This window comes from Alternaria ethzedia (assembly GCF_023757985.1).
Source record: "Alternaria ethzedia strain BMP 0044 chromosome Unknown scaffold_9, whole genome shotgun sequence".
Classification (NCBI taxonomy): domain Eukaryota; kingdom Fungi; phylum Ascomycota; class Dothideomycetes; order Pleosporales; family Pleosporaceae; genus Alternaria; species Alternaria ethzedia.
In genome coordinates, this window is record NW_026056202.1 from 278,015 (window position 1) to 295,969 (window position 17,955).

Sequence of the window (17,955 nt, forward strand, 5' to 3'; positions counted from 1 at the left end):
CGCGTCATGTCAGATAGAGCCGAGCACATTTGCGACGCGTCGAGCTCGTTGCCGTGATCTTTGGTGTCAGACCGCGCTACAGCGGTTTTGGGGTGGTTTGGTGGAACCTGCGGGAAATGGTTGCAGAATCATAATGGCGCATGCTGTGCAGTAGAATAATGGCAGTGATGAGGTGTCGAACAATGCTATTCAGGGAAACCTCATTCCAGGGTTCGATGGGCATGTGCACGACCACGTGATTGGACATGACTCGCCACGCGTCATCGATACAGGGCTGTCGCAAGCACACCTGGGCAGGCGTACAACCGACATCGACAACTCTTGCGCGTTTTGTTTGATACTTTATTGCAGCTACCTCGTCATACAGCTCTCATACGAGCACTAGCTTCGTCTGGGATCTACATACACGTGCTATGGCCCCCTCACCCCGAAGGATGATCGCTCGCCGCAATGTTGCACTGATGCATCACACGCGGCCCATACGACTTTGGAAACTCAGTCTAGACGGACGACAGCATTAGCCAATGTTGCATTTCCGCCTCATCATGAGAGGAAAAACTTACGATGCTGTGCCATAGCGCGCGGTTGTACCACAAGATGACATCCTGCTCCTGATGCGGGTGCGCATATATGTTCTCGGGCTGCAATGCCGGTCGCATGAGTCTGCTCACAGTCAGCTTCCGAACGAAGAATGAGAATGCGATACTTACTTATCAAGGAACGCCCTGACCTCTCTCAAGTCCTCAACAACCGTCTCTGGCCCACCCGGGCTGCTCTTGAGATGCAGCTTCAATGCGCCTTGACCATGCACTTGCAGCGACTTCTCACCAGTCTTCGGATTCGTCCATACCATCGGGTACACACAGACTTTACTCTTCTCCCATTTCGGCAGCTCGTCCAGCGACTTCTCTAGTCCTTCGGTTTCGAGGGAATGGCCGAGCCGGGTACTGTGCGCTTTGGACATCCAGACGAAGGCGTGCGGCGCATACTCTATCTTGCTGTTCAGGACGATGTTCCGTGTCTCCTCATCGAGTAGCGCCAGCGCACGGCTGCCAGCGACCATCGCCGTAGCTCCCGGCGCCATCTTCATCTGCGTTCCGGCCTCATCCTCCCATCGCACAGTCACATCTGGACCCTTGGGAGTTCGAACAGCCAAGAGACAGCCCACACGCGGAGGAGGAATGTCATACAAAGATCCGTCGAAATGCCATTGGTAGAACCGCGAGGCGCCGGCCTCGCGCTCTTCCGCTGGAATGTGCGGTGGAAGATGGAACTCTTCGTGGTCAATACCTTGGACTTCGAAGCCCGGTGGGAAGCCAAAGTGCCCTTCTGGGACAGGCCCGCGTCCAAGGATATGGACTTGTGGCTGCACCGGGATTGCTGGACGCTTAGGAATGCCGTAGAAGTCGACGCCGTTGTGGTGGGTGAGAAAAGGGTCGTGACCGTGAGCGAAGCCACCGGTTGTTTCTTCGCGGTCGAAGCTGGTATTAAGTCAGATCAGGCGAGTATGGCGGAGTCTGATGACCTACTTCGCAGTGAGAAGATACTGCTGCTGCGGCTTCAGCATCTGCGGCTGCTCCTTGAACACCAACAGTTTCCACTTGTGTAACGCATCGGAAACGAACTCAAAGTCTGCATCCGTGAAATTGTTCAAATCGATGCCGTAGATCTCGGCGCCAAAGTCTACCTGGCTACCTTCCGCGTGCTTGATGGGCACGACGCGTCCGGTAGTCGTATCGGCATGTGGGAGATCGAGAATGGGCTTCTCTGCTTTGAGACGCAGACAGTTGGTCTCTTCGGTTATGACTGCTGTAACGACCATGGTGTTGACTAGTTGGGCAGAAGATGGGGTTGACAAGGCTCTACGATACGTATGTAGAGAGACACGGCAATAATCTCGAGATCATCGTTGAGTATATGACCTATGAAGTCTAGCTCGAGTACAAACGCCTGACTAACCAACCCCGAGAATGCTTGTATGGCGACATTCCGAGCTGTGCATCTTGGTGTGGATGCATTGATACCACCTCGGGCTCCTATCAGCCAGGCTCGGGACCTCGGCCGAGTATCCATCTCCACCACTTTCGGAAATAGCCGCACCCTCACGAGGTTGGCTATACCGCATGCAGATACCATGCATACGCCCATATACACGCCGCGTTCGTCACAGGAGTAAAGATTTCGTTGTTCACGATTAAAGACTGAAATCCCTCGCTCTCACGATGATTGCTCGCAGTCTCACTTCCTCGCACTACAAGACGACCTCCGGTACAAACACACATTACCTGCAAGGTGGTGATGGTTCTGGTCCGCTTCTAGTATGTCTCCATGGGCTCGGAGGCTCTACCGAAACATTCTCGCCCCTCGTACCTTCCCTACCCCAAGCCTACAACATTGTTCTTGTCGACTTTCCTGGTTTCGGGAAGACGCCACTAGCAGGTGTCACGAAAGCACTTTCAGTTGAAGGGCTTGTTTCCGACTTGGACGATCTTATCACACATCTGACAAAGTCGGAAACTGTAGCCCCGTCCAAAGCCGTTATCGCTGGACATTCGCTCGGCGCCATTGTTGCTCTGCAGTATACTGCAAGATATCCACAGTCTGTTGCAGGTCTCTTGCTCCTTGGTCCTGGTCGAGCGGCCGGTCACATCACCGCTGTTCGACAGCGCATGCTCGATCTTGCGGCCGCGGTGAGGAAAGAAGGCATCAAGCATGCAGCGGATCTAGCGGCCAAGTCTAACTTCTACGGCGATAGGTACGCACATGATGAGCCCAGAAGAATGTCGAGACCGTGCTAACAGTGAATCCGCAGCCAAAACCGGAAGGTAGACCCAGCATCTCGAGAAGCCGTGAGGCTGGATGTGAGCTCTGCAGACCCCGAGGCCTATGCGCAAACATGTGAAGCTATCGTGGATAGTAGCCACAAAGATCCGCAATACCAGGACATCACATGTCCTGTAGTTTTCGTGGCAGGAGATAAGGATATGATCAGCCCAGTGCAGCGGTCGCAAGATCTCAGTACATTAGTTGGAGGAAGAAGCTGGGTGCATGTTGTGAAAAGTGGTCATCAGCCGATATTGGAGGATCTCCCGGGGGTTGAGAAAGCGGTGCAGCAACTGATGGAAGCCATCATCGAATGAATCATATTGACTCAGCAAACGTACGAATCGACCGCGCCAGTGATGTGAAATGCGATTTTCATCTTGTATCGAGCTTCGTTGCGCTGGATACTACCAGGTGGAAGGGATAGCTACGAGAAATTACGCCAACGCGAAATCGTAATTCGCTAGGTACAGAAGATCATCAAAACTATTGGTACCTACGAAGCCTGAGGCCGAGAAAGAAAATGCAGATTGCGGCTGTTCAAACGTGGTGGCGAGGGGATTGCTCTCTTCCGAGTCATATGTAGGAGGTTGGTCGGTAGTAGATCCTGATGTGGCTGCAGGACGTAGCGAAGGGTGGCTGTCGCCATTGTTGGTCTGATAGAAGTTCCTAACGAGGGTCGAGACGTCGAATTTGGAAGCGGGTGTACCGTCACGATTACGCTTTCTTCTTCTTTGGGACAAGGTCTCGTGCGACGCCTGAGCAAGCAAAGCTTTGAGAAGTCTGACGCCTCTCACCGCAATCATACTCTCTGGGCGCCGCTGCAGGATCTCCAAGACTTCTTCAACAAGTGCACGATGCTCAGAACACTCATTCTCGTTGATCTCGCGATGTAGTACATCCAACAAGAGGGTGATGGATGCTGCGACGGCAAATGCTTGATGGATCCACAAGGTGGGGCCATCTTCCCCGACCAAGGCCTTGTACTCCTTGACGATCGTTTTGGAGGCTGCGAGACATGTTCGGCGGGTGAACGCGAAAGCAGGATTGACGAAACTGTCCAGTAGAAAGGAACGATGAATCATGATGATCTTGTGACTCGACGTAATGGCTAGAGCGCGCCGCGCCCATGGTACCCATCTGGGCCAGCTCGGATCCAACGGTGCGTTCGTCATGAAAACTGGCCTTCCACGAGTGGCCAGTTCTCGAAGTCGTGCATCCCAATGCAAGACCGTTTCGTAACGTGTGTAAGGTGTATTGCTTGATACGAGGCCGTCTTGAAGCTGGGGCATGATTATCGCGATGTTGCGCAAGAATAAAGAATAGCTCGTAGTAGTAGGAACGTCCGCGTCAACAGCGGCCAAATGTTTGTCGTGGCTGTTCAGCGGTGGGGTTGATATCGAGTATCTTGGAATGACCAGGTAACTCTCCGAGAACGGTATGCTGAACCAGTCCTGGCTGCAAAGTTGACACCAGACTCTACGGCCAGTCTCATTTGCTACGACACCTCCACTGGCGTCTGGCCCTAAGCGATGGATGCCCAAAGATTGAGCAATGCGAACAGCGGTTGCGAGATGGATGCTTTGCTTTGTACTGAACCCTAGGAGGTGAGCTGAAACAGTTGCCGTGGCTATAGCTTGGCAAGAAAGGATGCTCAGGTTACTCGTATAGTCTGCCTGGTTGAGGCAAGTGAAGATAGCTTGATACCATCGTCGCGAGAGCTTCTTTTGCTCGGCCTTGTCAAATCCCCATGATTGCGCTCGCAAATCGGTTGCGCACACAAGACTAGCGGCCAGAATAGCGAACAATAAAGCTACCCATTGGAGATCCGTAGATGATTGTTCGATTAGCCCATTATCTCTATCGTAGAAATCTCGGAGTTGCGCCTGGAAAGTAGGAACGAAGTAGCTGCCATGGTACCACAACAGGCTTTCGTGGTGGTATTCTACCAACTGTCGAACTTGGTGAGGGCTTGGAAGAAGTAGTTGAAGCACCGAAAGCTGGGACAAGTCATCAAATATGGATGAACCAACTTCAATCGGAACATCATCCGCGGGTTCGAGGGACGCGACTGTGTGACAGTGAGGCTCTTTCCTTCTTCCCCAAGCGAGGAACTCCAGTACCGTCGCGGTATCTCGAGAAACAGCAGCGTCGTCGGGCTCATCTGCGGACTCATCGGGAAGCCTATCGTTTGGTGTTTCAGGTTGCAGAGTTCCGGGCGGAGTCGCAATGTTCGTCGGGCTTCGCTGGCATGTTTCGCTTTCGAGCTGTGCGACCCGCTGTCGCAAATAGTCGAGCTCACATGATCTTTGGTCGGAAGGACGCGTTGGAGAGCTTACATCGCCATGCAAATCGTCGATACCGCACGTATCTTTTTGACCTCGTCTGATGCAGTTGTCGCAGGGTACCGTCTTACTGCACTTGACTTTCCGCTTCGCACAAGCTGCGCACGTCAACCTGCTTCGCGGATGAGATGCCATGCCAAGTTGAGATTAAGCGGACAATCCGGCGCCATAGTCGAGAAGGATGAAGTTTCCAGTGATAAACACGGAGGTTGCGGGATGGTCGCTTGGAGATAGCCCTGGAGCGAACTGATAAGCGTCGGCACTAGCGCCGGCCGACATTCGGCTCTCATCCTCCCCATTCAGGTGGCGCACGCTTGCATATCATCCCAACGCGTCTCATTGCAGCATGAACACCTCCCATCAAATGCAGCAACACGATAGCGATATGGGCAAGGAACACATACTTATCTATGATAGCGACGAGGTATGGCCCAATCACGTCACGATGAATGATAAGATCAGCCCAGACTACCCCATCTTTTGCTCAGCGCGGTGCGACGTAAGCGCAGCTGTCTATCTTTGACACCTGCCGCGAGACGCAGCACATATATCCTGACTTCATAAGATGAGGATAGCTTGCTATTTTTGTGGAAGATCGGACTCGGACGCAACTTCGAAGTACATCGTCGATCACCTATCTATCCGTCATCGCTTTACTCGAACGGCTGGAGATATTCATCGCTAAACGACTTTTGATGAGCTCAGAAGAAGACTGCTAGAATCACATGGGCGCATAACACAACAGAAGCCCCTCACAATGCACTTTACAGGCAGCATACGCAGTCGCAGCCACGCGGCAAAAGAGAAGATGAAGCTTCGCACAACGCAGCCATCGAGCTGGCAACTTCCTAAGCAAAACAGCAGCATCGCACCGCCCGATGTATGGACCAATGCCGATATGGAGCCAGTACCACCGGAAAAGCGGACTTGGGGCAAGAGCGCGTTCGTAACGTACTGGTTCAGTGACCTTGTTACCATATCGACTTGGAGTTCAGGGTCTGCCATTTTCACACTTGGTAAGTGTTCGATCGTCGAAGTCGTCTTGAGGACATGAGATTGATTGGAATAGGTCTGACGGCAACCGATGCCGTGCTCATAACGCTCGTGGCGGGTATATGCAACGCTTTACCCACGGTACTCAACGGCGCTATCGGCTCGAACCTACATATTCCGTTCCCCATCGCGTCTCGCGCCAGCTTTGGTTACTGGTTTAGCTACTTTGCCATTGTGAGCAGAGGTGTCTTGGCTATGTTTTGGTTCGGGGTTCAAACAGCCAACGGAGGTACATGTGTGACTGCGGTACGTTATAATAAAAATGACCTGATGGATGCGTCTCCTGACATCGCTTCCTAGATTTTGAACGCTATCTGGCCAAGCTTTCGCGATATTCCCAATCATCTACCCGCATCGGTCGGTCTTACAACAGCCGGGATGATCTCATACTTCCTGTATTGGCTCATCCAATTCCCGTTCCTTCTCATCCCGACGCACAGACTACAGTACATGTTCTGGGTGAAGACAATCTTGCTACCACCCGTCGCCATCGGAATGACAGTTTGGGTCGCTGTCAAAGCAGGCGGTAATGGCACTTTCTTTACACGTCCGGCCTCGGTGCATGGCGCTGAAAGGGCCTGGCTCTGGTTATCAAGCATGACTAGCATTACTGGTGGATACAGCACCCTCGCTGTCAATATTCCCGACTTCTCCCGCTTCAGTAAGGATCCTACAGCGCAATACTGGCAGATGCCGGTAATCCCTTTCTTCAAGACTATGGTCGCTCTTATGGGGATCGTTTCTGCATCCGCAGCCCAAGAGATCTGGGGCACAGCCTATTGGACGCCACTACAGATCATCGATACCTGGGATACGCCTGGTGGCCGGGCAGCAGCCTTCTTCTGTGCTTCCATCTGGTTGCTTGGGCAGCTTAGCGTCAACATTAGTGCGAATGCCGTCTCTTTTGCCAATGACGTCACGACGCTAGCGCCAAAGTACGTCAACGTACGTCGCGGATCCATTCTCGTCGCATTTATCGGCGGCTGGGCGCTATGTCCTTGGATCATCGTGGCGTCTGGCAAGGCGTTCCTCAACTTCATGAGCGCATATGCCATCTTCATGGCGCCCATGGCAGGCATCCTCTTCACGGACTACTGGCTGGTGAAGCACAGGAAGTACGACGTCCCCGCTTTGTACGACCCAAGAGGCATCTACCGATACGGTCGCTACGGTACAAACTGGCGAGCTGTTGTCGCAACGTTCGTTACCATCATCCCTCTGTTGCCAGGCCTGGCCAACAAAGTCAATCCGGAGTTGAAGCTCTCGGCCGGTCTCCAGAACCTCTTCACGTTTAACTGGCTTTATGGGTTTTTCCTGTCCATCTTCTTGTACTACTTCTGCAATCTGTTCTTTCCTGCTCAAGAAACCCTCATTCCGCGCATCGTTACGGGGTTTGGGTATCTGGATGGAATCGAGGTTGACAGTGAGGCTGAGAGCTTGTCGCACGGTGGCGAGGCTAAAGCTATGCCTGAGGCTAGAGTGTCTCCTCGGTCTTCCAGCCAGGCTCATGACATCAGTAACTAGAGTACTCGAGCGGAATTACATGTTGAGATACAGAGGGAAATAGGTAGCATTATCTAGATATCATAGCCCATTACATGCAAACGCAGGATAAACGCCCAGTCAGTGACACCACCTACACACTAGAACATACTTGAAAGCCTGAACAAGGTGAACAGCAGCCGCGTAGGATCAAAACCCGAAGTCTTCCAGTTTCTTCCCATCCTCTAGTCCCAAGGTCCAGAGATCCACGTCGATTACTTCACCACCCCACCGAATACCACGTACCTTCCTGACCCCATGGTTTTGGAATCCAAGTCTGCGGAAGAGCCTCTTCGCCTCTTCATTCGTATCGTCGGTCAAGCCCGCAATCTCCTTCGCACCTTTCTCCTCGCGAAAGTACTTGATCAAGCCCTGGGCAGCTTCCGTCGCATATCCTGCAGAGATAGAGGTACGAAGTCAGTATATGTCTCACATGCATTTCGTACAGCTAGGACTTACCCTTCCCATGATACCGCTCCATCATGTTGAAGCCGACATCCGGCATGGTGGGTGCTTGCTCGCCTGCAACACGTCCTAGTTGCATGCTCACAATCCCAATGCGCTCTAATTTCCTCTGTGAAAATGGAACTCCGGTCTCCTCGTCACCTGCAGGCGATTCTGGTTTCAAGCTGATGATGTACCGCCCATATCCACTCGCACGAAGCTTCTCATCTCCAGAAGCGGCGATCTTTCGTACTGCTTCCAGATCTGGTACGTCTTTGATCACGCCAGGGTACCGTCGAACAGATGGAGCGCCGTGATAGAGTGCAAGGGTAAAGTCGCACTGTTCGTCAGAGGAGGGATCGAGATAAGAGAGGTAGAGACGTGGAGTCGAGATGTGGAAGTCGTAGGGTGACATCTTGAGGCTAAGAGCTGGCAAATCGACGTTTGGTAGTTGTATTCAAGCATCTACGCTCCCAAGCTTTATTATAAGCATTTCTTCGATGCGTCGACGGAATGCTAACACCGGCCTGGACTCGGATGAGTCACCTAGGCTGACCATCCAGGCAACCAGAATGCTGAGCGCTAGGTAGTATAAGGCAGCTCGTATGTCGTGTTGCTCGCATTCTGCGTCTTCTCTTCCAGATGGAGCGGTCTTCTACATGAACCCCGGGCGACTCTACTCCGGGCTCGCTGTCATTCGATCTCAAGTCCGGGAACTTTGTTCCGAGTATGCGCGCTCCTGGTCTTTCGACATTGCGACAGAGTCGGACATGTCTGAGGAGTCAGATTCTTATCGCAGGCATGAGTCAAGATATTGATGCCAGCGCGATAGCCTTTCATCGTGTCCCAGACGAGACTCAAAGAGACGCAAGAGTGACGTTACGAGAGGGTAGCAAAGCCACTAGGCTTAAAGCGGCAAGGTGTGAGATGATAGTGGGGAACCCCCGCCTTCCGATGAACTCTTCTTTTGATGGCTCGACACCTGGCTTCTTCAGATCTCCCAACGTCAAAAACCTAGAAACGACATCATGGCGCCACTTTCAGGATCCGCCAAGAAGAAGAAGCAGAAGGAGAAGGAGAGAGAAGTCCAAAGGCTCAAGGTCATTGAGGAGCGCCAAGCGGGGTCGGACACCAGCCCGGACGATGAGATTCCCGCTACCCAAGCCTACGGACCCTGGGACGAGCCAAAGGAGAAGTGGGATGCGCGTCTGATGGCTCAGCCCCCGAGCGACGCTTCGTGGGATGCTTTTGAGAAGCGTGCAAAGGCGAGGAAGGGGAAGGCTATCGAGTACCAGCCCGCTGCCGTCCCAGATGAGCAGACTATGCACGTAGATGCATCAACCAAGTTTGATAGCACTGCGAAACCCGTTCAAAAGATCGTCTTTGCTTCTGGCATCAATGTGGACGAGTATGTTCAACTTTGTCCAGATTCGTGTTAATTTATGCTGATAGTATTCAGCACCATCGTCGACGTCATTGCCAATGCAGATGCTACTTTCCGAAGCGCAGTCCGCGTCTTCATCGCCGGAGACGTCGAGAGGAAGGAGGCCATTGAACTTACCAGCGCCGGTGTAGAGAAGTTGACCAAAGCTTTGCCTCAACTAGAGATTATCGCTCTTCACGGTACATCGAAGCTCACGCGTACCGCATTCCCAACTATCCTCAAGAACTGCGCAAATATCGAATCCGTCACTCTCACCGTCGTCCAAGGCCAAAAGTCAAAGCGCATCCGTCTCAATAGCACACTCGACTGGTTGACAGATAAGACTTTCGTCCCGAAGTTGCGGTACCTCGAGTTCCGTGGCGTCTACCATGAAGCGTTCCGTCGCGAGTTCCTTGAGTTCCTCACAAAGTGCAGGCCTGCGCTGGAGATCGTTTTCGAATATGACAGGCCCGCTGTCCTGATCCGGGATATGGAGACTATCCCACTGGACCGCGTTCCTGCTGCCGGTAAATGAAGCACGATCAATTGAGCGAGATCTGTGCGGCTCTGAGCGGAGTAGCCACCGCAGACCCAATAGGAAGACCATGGGATAAGCCCGGAGACATCGGTTCGCAAAAGATGCGGTACTCACTACAGCTTATGAAGCGATCAAAAAGCCACGTGCAGTCGATCGAAGATCATTACTGATCTGTCGATGACGAAGCAATAAATACAATGAATGAGAAAAGCGGCTAGTCTTAGCTGAAACAATTCAACGCTACAAGAGCTGCGGATCCGATGCACGATACTACGTATGATGTTAACTCCGCCACGAAGCGTGCGCAATACCTTTGTCATCCCGCTTGGGAAGCGGGAGTGACGAGAAGATCACGATTCTCAGTGGCAGTAGCCAGAGCGTTTTGCAAGCCGAGGTCTCACCAGTCCCAATGAACGATCTGTGAAGTCATCGCGAAGTCCACATGCTTGCACCCAAAATTTCATCAACAACTTCGTACGCCTGGTGTATTCTCATTATGCTTTACAACTAAGACATGGCACCTTTCTTACGTCCGATCTATCAAACTCCGACCGCGAGAGCGAGTGCGACGGGGAAGTGGACCCGGCCGCTGTCTTGATGGCACTTGTGCATCAGCCCAGGCGCTAAAGGGAGCTAACGCGGACTTTATGCACGCTGCTGACACTCTCAAAACAGAATCGCGCCAGAGTGAGCCTCACTACTTCCTTAACACCTTCAACAGTGTTGGGGCTATGCTGCTTCTCGAAGCGGGGCTCGAATACATAGGTCCGATTCGCGAGCTGTCATCGATCTGCATATATGCTCGCACCCGCTCGGAGGATGACATTCCCATACACAATTTCCACCTGCCCACATGTCAGCAACTCCGATGCCATCTGGGTTTGACTATGCAGATGCTCCTATCGAGTTAGCCTGGTCGTCTCAGCGACCCGAGCTCCGCGATGAGACGGAGGATTGGATGGGTGTGACCAATCCAGTTGAGAGGCGAAAACTACAGAATCGCTTGAACCAGAGAGCACGGAGTAAGTTGTCCTGCAGATCGACCGCCAAAAGGAAGAAAACCAGTTCTGACATGTTACCAGGGAACCGTGCACAAAAGAAAAGTGCTCCAGCCAAACAGCCGCGCCGTGTTGTCATACCAGACGAGGCCAACGAGAGCGACGCGTCGGGTCGTGAAGGCAGTTGCAGCACATCCGACCTATCTCTGAACGACCTTAGCGAACCCGATGCCGCCATAGCGCAAAGGTCATGCATGGCCGCCCACCCCAAGGTGCAGGAGCTCATGCGCCGCTTTTCCGAACACGCATACGCCAGCTACATGCAAGGCACACCCGCCCTGTCCCACTTGCCGCTGCTACTCAAATACAACGTCGCCAGTGGTCTCGCAAGAAACGCTGATATCCTGGGTGTCACTGCACAATACTACGATTGGTATGGCATCTCGCCACTCAACAAACAGGGCCCGCTCCTAGGTTCCGACGCAGGGGCAGAATGGCCAGCATGTCTCCAACCCACCGAACTACAAAGCTCAGTAGAGCATCATCCATGGCTGGATCTCTTCCCGTGGCCTAAGGTGCGAGACAACATGCTACAAGCTTTCCAACGCACGGAGCCTATCGACTACGAAGATGCGCTATGCCATGATATCTGCGAGTACAACCATCTGGACCGTAATCCCATACTGATAGTTTGGGGGCCGCCAGAAGACCATCGCAGTTGGGAAATCGATCCGGTGTTCCTGGAGAAGTGGGGCTGGCTGCTAAGTGGATGTCCGGAAGTGTACGAAACGACGAATTATTGGCGGGCGAGGCGAGGCGAGAAGCTTTTTACGCCACAGCAGTGGCATAATGCTATACGGAATAGTTTGCCGGAGGAGCTGCACGCACTGGTAGAGATAGGGCTGGGGTGTCAGCAGAGCGCGCCGGTAGATCTGCACCCTGCATAATGTCGCCATGGGTCGGGCATGCGAGAAGTATATAAACCACGATTGCGCTGCATCGAATGGTTCGTGGGGGTACGAATATGGCTACTGGCGAATAACATGAACCATGTTCACACGACTGCAGAAGCCATAGACCACCTCGGACGGCATCGCGAGAACGATTCGCTACGAACCAATATCACGAGAACGAGTCGCTACGAACCAATGTCACGAGAACGAGTGCGAAAAGCATGCAGGTCTCCGTGCGGGCCAGTCTCAGCAATTTCAGAGCAAGTGGTCTGGATTCCGATTTACGTATAGTGGCAGATCGTCGGCGGCAATGGGTCATCAATATAGCATGAGGTTGAGAGCGGCGGACTAGGCGACGTATCAGACGGCGGCTTGGATTTATGTGCCGGTTAGAAGTATGGGGGTATGCGCCGACGTCATTAGTGACAGGAGTGTGTGGTTTGAGAAAGGATGGGGGTTGGGGCTGATAAATGAGTGTATTTGGCTGTTATGCAGCTTTTTATCTAGCAATAATGAACAGTATGATCTTGGACCAAGGATGTGTTGCCGTATCGATGGTTGTTGTAGCTATGAATTGCCATTCAACGCTGGGTGTGTTCTGTCAACATAGTATGTAAGTGACTAGCCATGACGCCATTGCCTAGATGTAGAACATGGTGTCCTTGAGCCTGGGATGGATCTGTACATCCGACGCGCTCGGGTCCAGCGACGCACCCCCAGCTGCCGAAGAGTCAGCGACGGAGTTCCCGGCGCTCGGCGTCGGTGTGTCGAACAGGTTCGCCAAGTAGCAACGAGCCCGCTCACAGGCCAGATCGGCGTAGTATGCTGGTGGGCACAGACTGACAGCCTTCGTCGCACGACCGAACAGATAACACATGTTGTGGGTGAGATCTTCCACGATATCAGCGATGTTGCCAAACTGTGGCGGGACCACTTTCGCGTAGATCTGGCGGAAGATCTCGTCGTGAACGATATAGTAGTGGCAAGGACGCGCTGTTCCTTGGAGTGCGGCATGTGCTTGAAGAAAGAAGTCCCAGTTGCGGGCCTCTGTCACCCCCCGATCGACAACGGTACCAGGCTTCGTGTTGCCAGAGCTCTTTTCCCCAACACCATCGCAGTCTTTGTCCGATGTTGGGTAGAAGCGTGTCTTGTGTCGCTTACCACAGATGACAACCGTGAAGCGTGGAAGACCCTTCTTGGTATCAGGCGCGGGGTACAGTGCCTCGCATGCCTTTCGCAGCTGGGGAAGCTCCTGTGACAGCACCATGTCGTATTGTCCCTCTGATACTCCGTCGCGGTAGATGAGAATGTTCTCGGGGAATGCAGGGTGCTTGCCCTTGGTCTTCCAGAGGTTGAGACGCGACTTCAACATTTCGGAGAGATCATCGACGTTTTCCTGCCTTCCGCGCTGGATGCGCAACGTCGCAGGCCATTGTCCAAGGAATTTGTCGACGGAAGCGACCATCGCCGATACAGAAGGAGCGTTAGAAGCCGAGCCTGGAGAAGGGTGGGTCACATCGATACCGACCACCATCGTCTTGTTCTGATCGATGATGCCAAGGCTCTTGTTTTCGACGATCTGGTTGATGCCACCGAGCTTCAAATTGAACTTCAGTGCGATGTTCGCAATGTACTGATCTCGGCCGCGCTCCTTCCAGAGCTTGGAGCCAACAGAACAGATCGTGTGAAGGCCATAGTCTCTATCGGCGAGTGTCTTGATGCGCTTGTATAGGGGGATGTTTGCCTCTGGTAGCACAATGAATAGGAGGTTCAAAGCACCAGCCGCTCTCTGTAGATACGGGCCGAGGGTGGGATCGTCTGGATGCTGTAGTTGAAGACGTTGTGGGGGAAGGGGTGGCTGGGCGTTGACACCAATCTTGAGCAAGCCTTGGTAGAACTCCTGCATCACAGCACCGAGAGCTTGGCCATCGAAAGAGTCGCGTTTACCTGGCATAGATATCATGACTGTGGACCATTTCGGTAGGGACGCGCCAGTATTGAACTTGATGTTCATCATATTCCAACGGCCAAATTTCTGGTCGACAGGAGCAGTCTTGTCACCTTTGTAGATGACCCTTGGGCAGGTGAGAACTCGACCAGGTACTTTAATCAGACCCGGTGTGATGGTAAGACCAAAAGAGCGCTTGTAATTGTCAGCGAAAGGACTTCACAGCGCAAGTGGGAACTTACCAGCAGAACATTGGTGTCCTCGTCCAGACCGACGGTCGATACACCCTCATTGAGGATGGACCTCGCGTTCTCCCACGGCTTGCGTACAGCGTACTGAATCATAGTCTGTGTTTGGCCACCATCAAGCTTGGCTTTGGATGGCTGGCCCGGAACGACGACGCAGACCTCCGCAGGAAGGTACATGGGGTTTTCTCGGTTGCCGCAGTTGACGACGGGCAGCTCGGGGTGCTGGAGGATACGATTGTATGCTACATAACGTTAGTACCGGGATACCATGGAGGGAGAGGGTGACATACTCGTCTTGAAGAAATCGAATACAGTAATGTATTTTCCCGATCCAGCAGGCGCTGGGCCCTTGGGCTGGGGCTTTCCTTTGCCCTTGCCCTTTGCAGCACCCGCCTCCGCCTTGGGTGCGCCGGATGAGCCTGCGTCAGCATCGAGCCAGAACTCAACATCCTTGGCGCCTGCACCGTGGCCCTTGATGCGTGGCCTGTTCGCCAGCTTATGCCCGTCATCCTTCCTGGCTAGACCAAAGATGGTCTTGATGCGAGGAATGACCTGCTTGGCTTTGTTCCGCTTCTCAGCCAAATGCGTGGTTTGGACGCGGACCAGCTTGAGAAACTTTTCCAAAGCAATGGTGTTTCGTGTACCGTAGCTGTGCATGAGGCCCGGAAGAGGACCAGAGTGGTAGAAGGCTCCATGACTGACGTTGATATTGACCAAGATGCGGCAAGTTGCAATGCGCACGCTGGAGAAGAAGCCGCGGATGACTTCGAGCCCTGAGCCGAGATCACCCCTTGTCGCATTCTGATTCAGGGAGAAGCTCTTCGATGAGCCTATCGTGGCTAGGTTATTGGCAGACTTGACGTAGTGGTTCAGGAAAATATTGAGCGCCTGCGTCAATTCTTGCTTGTCGCCCAAGGACTGGCTGAGGTTGGTAGAATTCATCCAGTCGACCAGCTCACCGATGCTGTACGTTCGGATATACTTGACCTTGATCTTGTAGACCGTGCCGTTGTCTGCTGGTTCGTCTTCACCTTCGCTGCGGTACTGAATCTCAATGATGTCTTCGTCATGCTTGAACTTCGTCTTGGAGACAAGTGTTTGACGGAAATCAGTCGCGACGTCGCCTTTGAGAGGAGCCATCTCCGATGACTGAAGCAAGAGCTCCATGACCCGGTGACGTTTCCTTCCAGCGGCTTCTGGTTGGACGTCAACATCGTAACGATACAACACCATATTGGAAGGTGGGAGCAGCTCAACATAGTTCGCCGTGAGCTCTACCTTGACACCTTTGGTGCCGTATCCGGGTCTCGTTGGATTTCCTTCTGATAGCGACAGGGCGCTGAGATCGAGGCCTTTCTTTCCGACAGGATGCAAAGTATCTTCAACTTTTGCGACCTTTGGGTCTAGCGGATGAGAGTTGCTGTACCAATGTTAATTCTGGACGAACCGAAAATTGATCAATACCTTACGGGAAGATCTGGATGCCTTGCTGGCCACCGCGGGGCGGTCCACCATACCCTCCTCTGCCGCCACCACGGCCTCCGCCTCTATCACCCCGAAACCCACCGCCTCGATCCCCTCGGAAGCCGCCACCTCCATAGTCGCCTCTCCCTCCTCCTCCACGTCCACCTCCGCGGTCTCCACGAAATCCTCCTCTTCCTCTGTCACCGCCTCGAGGTGCGCCTGACATAGTTGAATGGCTGAGTGAGGCTTTCGGACTGAAGAATTGGCGCGACGTGCGACGAGCTCAGCGATCTGTCTGACACGCTGCCCTTGTGGACTAGATGCTTTGGGATAAGGTTTTGTAGAGCAACCTTCGTATGAAACAGCAACACTGTTCCGATGGGAATGCTCGCAAGACCCCAAAGGCTGAGAGATGACGAGAAAGCGATGAGGCGAGGCATTGGCAGCAAACACGCTACTTAAGTGGGGCAAGCTACGCGCCGACCCACACCCCGCCCCGCGTCGTCTCATTCCACGTCGAACGCCAGCGCCCGACTTTCATTCCTTTCACTTCGCCAGCTGCCTGACTGCATACTCACCGGTTTGTTACGCTGCAGAGACCTTGCAGATGCCTATCAAGTATGCTGGTGCCTGTTCTTCCCCACGCCTGTAAGGTGTGCCAATCCAAGCTGCTCCTCTACCTCCACGGCTACAACCGCTGTCCAGAAAAGGGCTCATGGGAGCGCATTACCGAACACGAATCTTCGACCGGCAACGAGTATGGATACTGGTTCAATCTTTATTATAATGAAGCCGTCGCATTGGCAAAGGGTGGCTGCGAATTGATGATGTGGCTTCTCACCCTTAGCCGGCGTGGAACCACAGCGAACAGTCAATTGCGCGCATACTTCACGCATAACTCCGAGGAACAGCTTGTGCTAGACTGGGTCAATGATATCAATCAATATACGGACGGTAAAGACTTTGCTCGCAAGCTAGTGCTGTGCGTCGAGGCTGAGTACGTCCTCCGTGGAACACGGCTTCTTTGCTAGATCAGTGCACTAATGAAGAATGTGGCTCAGTAACGTAGCCGCTACGGACATCAAACCCAGGCTGCCAAATCTGAATCCCGCATCCGCCGAAACCATGTCGACGGCTCGCGCGTGGCTGCAGACGTGCTCCGCCACGCATAACGCGTGCGGCCCTAAATCCCGGCGCACAACGACAGGCTCTGGTATCTTGAAACCGCGCCGTCTCATCAAGATCTTCAAAAGGCCCAAGGGCTCAGCCACAGATCCAGAGCTATGCCTGGTGGAGACAACAAACATCGAACGGCCAAAGTATGCTACCTTGAGCTACTGCTGGGGAGGAGATCAGCCAGTGAAACTGAGAAGAGGCAACATAATCTCATGGCGGTCCAAGCTTTCGTTCAGCGATCTCCCACGTACGCTGAAAGATGCTATACTAGTGACGACTGAACTAGGGCTTGAGTACATCTGGATAGACGCTCTTTGCATAGTTCAGGACGACGATGGCGACAAGATTGTAGAGCTCGCCCGGATGGGCGACATATACTCGCATGCGCATGTTACCCTGCTAGCTTCACGAAGTCCCAGGGTGCAGGATGGGTTTCTACAATCCAGATACATCCCCCGGGAAAGAGGTTTTCGGTTACCCTACCTTTGCAAAAGCGGCAAGATAGGTTCGGTAGTTCTCTGGACAGGCAGAGACATGGGCAATGCTGAGCCAATCCACCAACGTGGATGGTGCTTCCAAGAGCAAATCCTTTCCCCCCGCATCCTAGAGTTCGGTACCCATCAGCTGCGGTATCTATGCACCGCCAATCGCACCGATGAAGTCGTCCCGGAGACAGATGGGTGGATCACGAATTCTGAAACGTTCGGGGCATATGGAAGTGGTCATTCGCTTGACTTACCAGCTCACTGGTACACGTTACAAGCGACTGGAACCGATTTTCTGGATCTTTGGGAACGCATTGTTGTGCACTACAGTCACTTGAGCCTGAGCCACAACACTGATAAGCTGCGTGCCATCTCGGCTGTTGCGAGAAAGTTTGGACAGTCCTCATCTGTGCGATACTACGCTGGGCTCTGGGCAGAACACCTGCCGAGCCAATTACTTTGGGAAGTGGACCGTGACGATCGGAGCTCACGCAAACCTACCCGGGCCTCTAAAT

At 53.2% G+C, this 17,955-nt stretch overlaps 7 protein-coding genes across 7 annotated transcripts; 4 read left to right on the forward strand and 3 right to left on the reverse strand.

Moving 5' to 3' along the window:
* Positions 1-422: 422 nt before the first annotated feature.
* Positions 423-1,822, reverse strand: J4E87_004667 (uncharacterized protein; the record flags this gene model as incomplete). Its single annotated transcript, XM_049376286.1, has 4 exons — positions 423-500; positions 564-663; positions 711-1,481; positions 1,530-1,822. 4 exons carry the CDS (start codon positions 1,820-1,822, stop codon positions 423-425), a joined length of 1,242 nt encoding a protein of 413 aa, XP_049233797.1.
* A 400-nt stretch (positions 1,823-2,222) lies between these two features.
* On the forward strand, positions 2,223-3,140 carry J4E87_004668 (uncharacterized protein; the record flags this gene model as incomplete). Its single annotated transcript, XM_049376287.1, has 2 exons — positions 2,223-2,755; positions 3,062-3,140. 2 exons carry the CDS (start codon positions 2,223-2,225, stop codon positions 3,138-3,140), a joined length of 612 nt encoding a protein of 203 aa, XP_049233798.1.
* Positions 3,141-6,671: 3,531 nt separating this feature from the next.
* Positions 6,672-7,745, forward strand: J4E87_004669 (uncharacterized protein; the record flags this gene model as incomplete). Its single annotated transcript, XM_049376288.1, has 1 exon — positions 6,672-7,745. One exon carries the CDS (start codon positions 6,672-6,674, stop codon positions 7,743-7,745), a length of 1,074 nt encoding a protein of 357 aa, XP_049233799.1.
* Positions 7,746-7,913: 168 nt separating this feature from the next.
* J4E87_004670 (uncharacterized protein) lies at positions 7,914-8,622 on the reverse strand (the record flags this gene model as incomplete). Its single annotated transcript, XM_049376289.1, has 2 exons — positions 7,914-8,158; positions 8,223-8,622. 2 exons carry the CDS (start codon positions 8,620-8,622, stop codon positions 7,914-7,916), a joined length of 645 nt encoding a protein of 214 aa, XP_049233800.1.
* A 613-nt stretch (positions 8,623-9,235) lies between these two features.
* J4E87_004671 (uncharacterized protein) lies at positions 9,236-10,165 on the forward strand (the record flags this gene model as incomplete). Its single annotated transcript, XM_049376290.1, has 2 exons — positions 9,236-9,615; positions 9,667-10,165. The coding sequence occupies 2 exons, from the start codon at positions 9,236-9,238 to the stop codon at positions 10,163-10,165; spliced, it is 879 nt and encodes a 292-aa protein (XP_049233801.1).
* An 856-nt stretch (positions 10,166-11,021) lies between these two features.
* J4E87_004672 (uncharacterized protein) lies at positions 11,022-12,113 on the forward strand (the record flags this gene model as incomplete). The annotated part of the gene is made up of 2 exons (XM_049376291.1): positions 11,022-11,190; positions 11,251-12,113. The coding sequence occupies 2 exons, from the start codon at positions 11,022-11,024 to the stop codon at positions 12,111-12,113; spliced, it is 1,032 nt and encodes a 343-aa protein (XP_049233802.1).
* A 646-nt stretch (positions 12,114-12,759) lies between these two features.
* J4E87_004673 (uncharacterized protein) lies at positions 12,760-15,914 on the reverse strand (the record flags this gene model as incomplete). The annotated part of the gene is made up of 4 exons (XM_049376292.1): positions 12,760-14,262; positions 14,310-14,557; positions 14,606-15,710; positions 15,909-15,914. The coding sequence occupies 4 exons, from the start codon at positions 15,912-15,914 to the stop codon at positions 12,760-12,762; spliced, it is 2,862 nt and encodes a 953-aa protein (XP_049233803.1).
* Between the last annotated feature and the right edge of the window lie 2,041 nt (positions 15,915-17,955).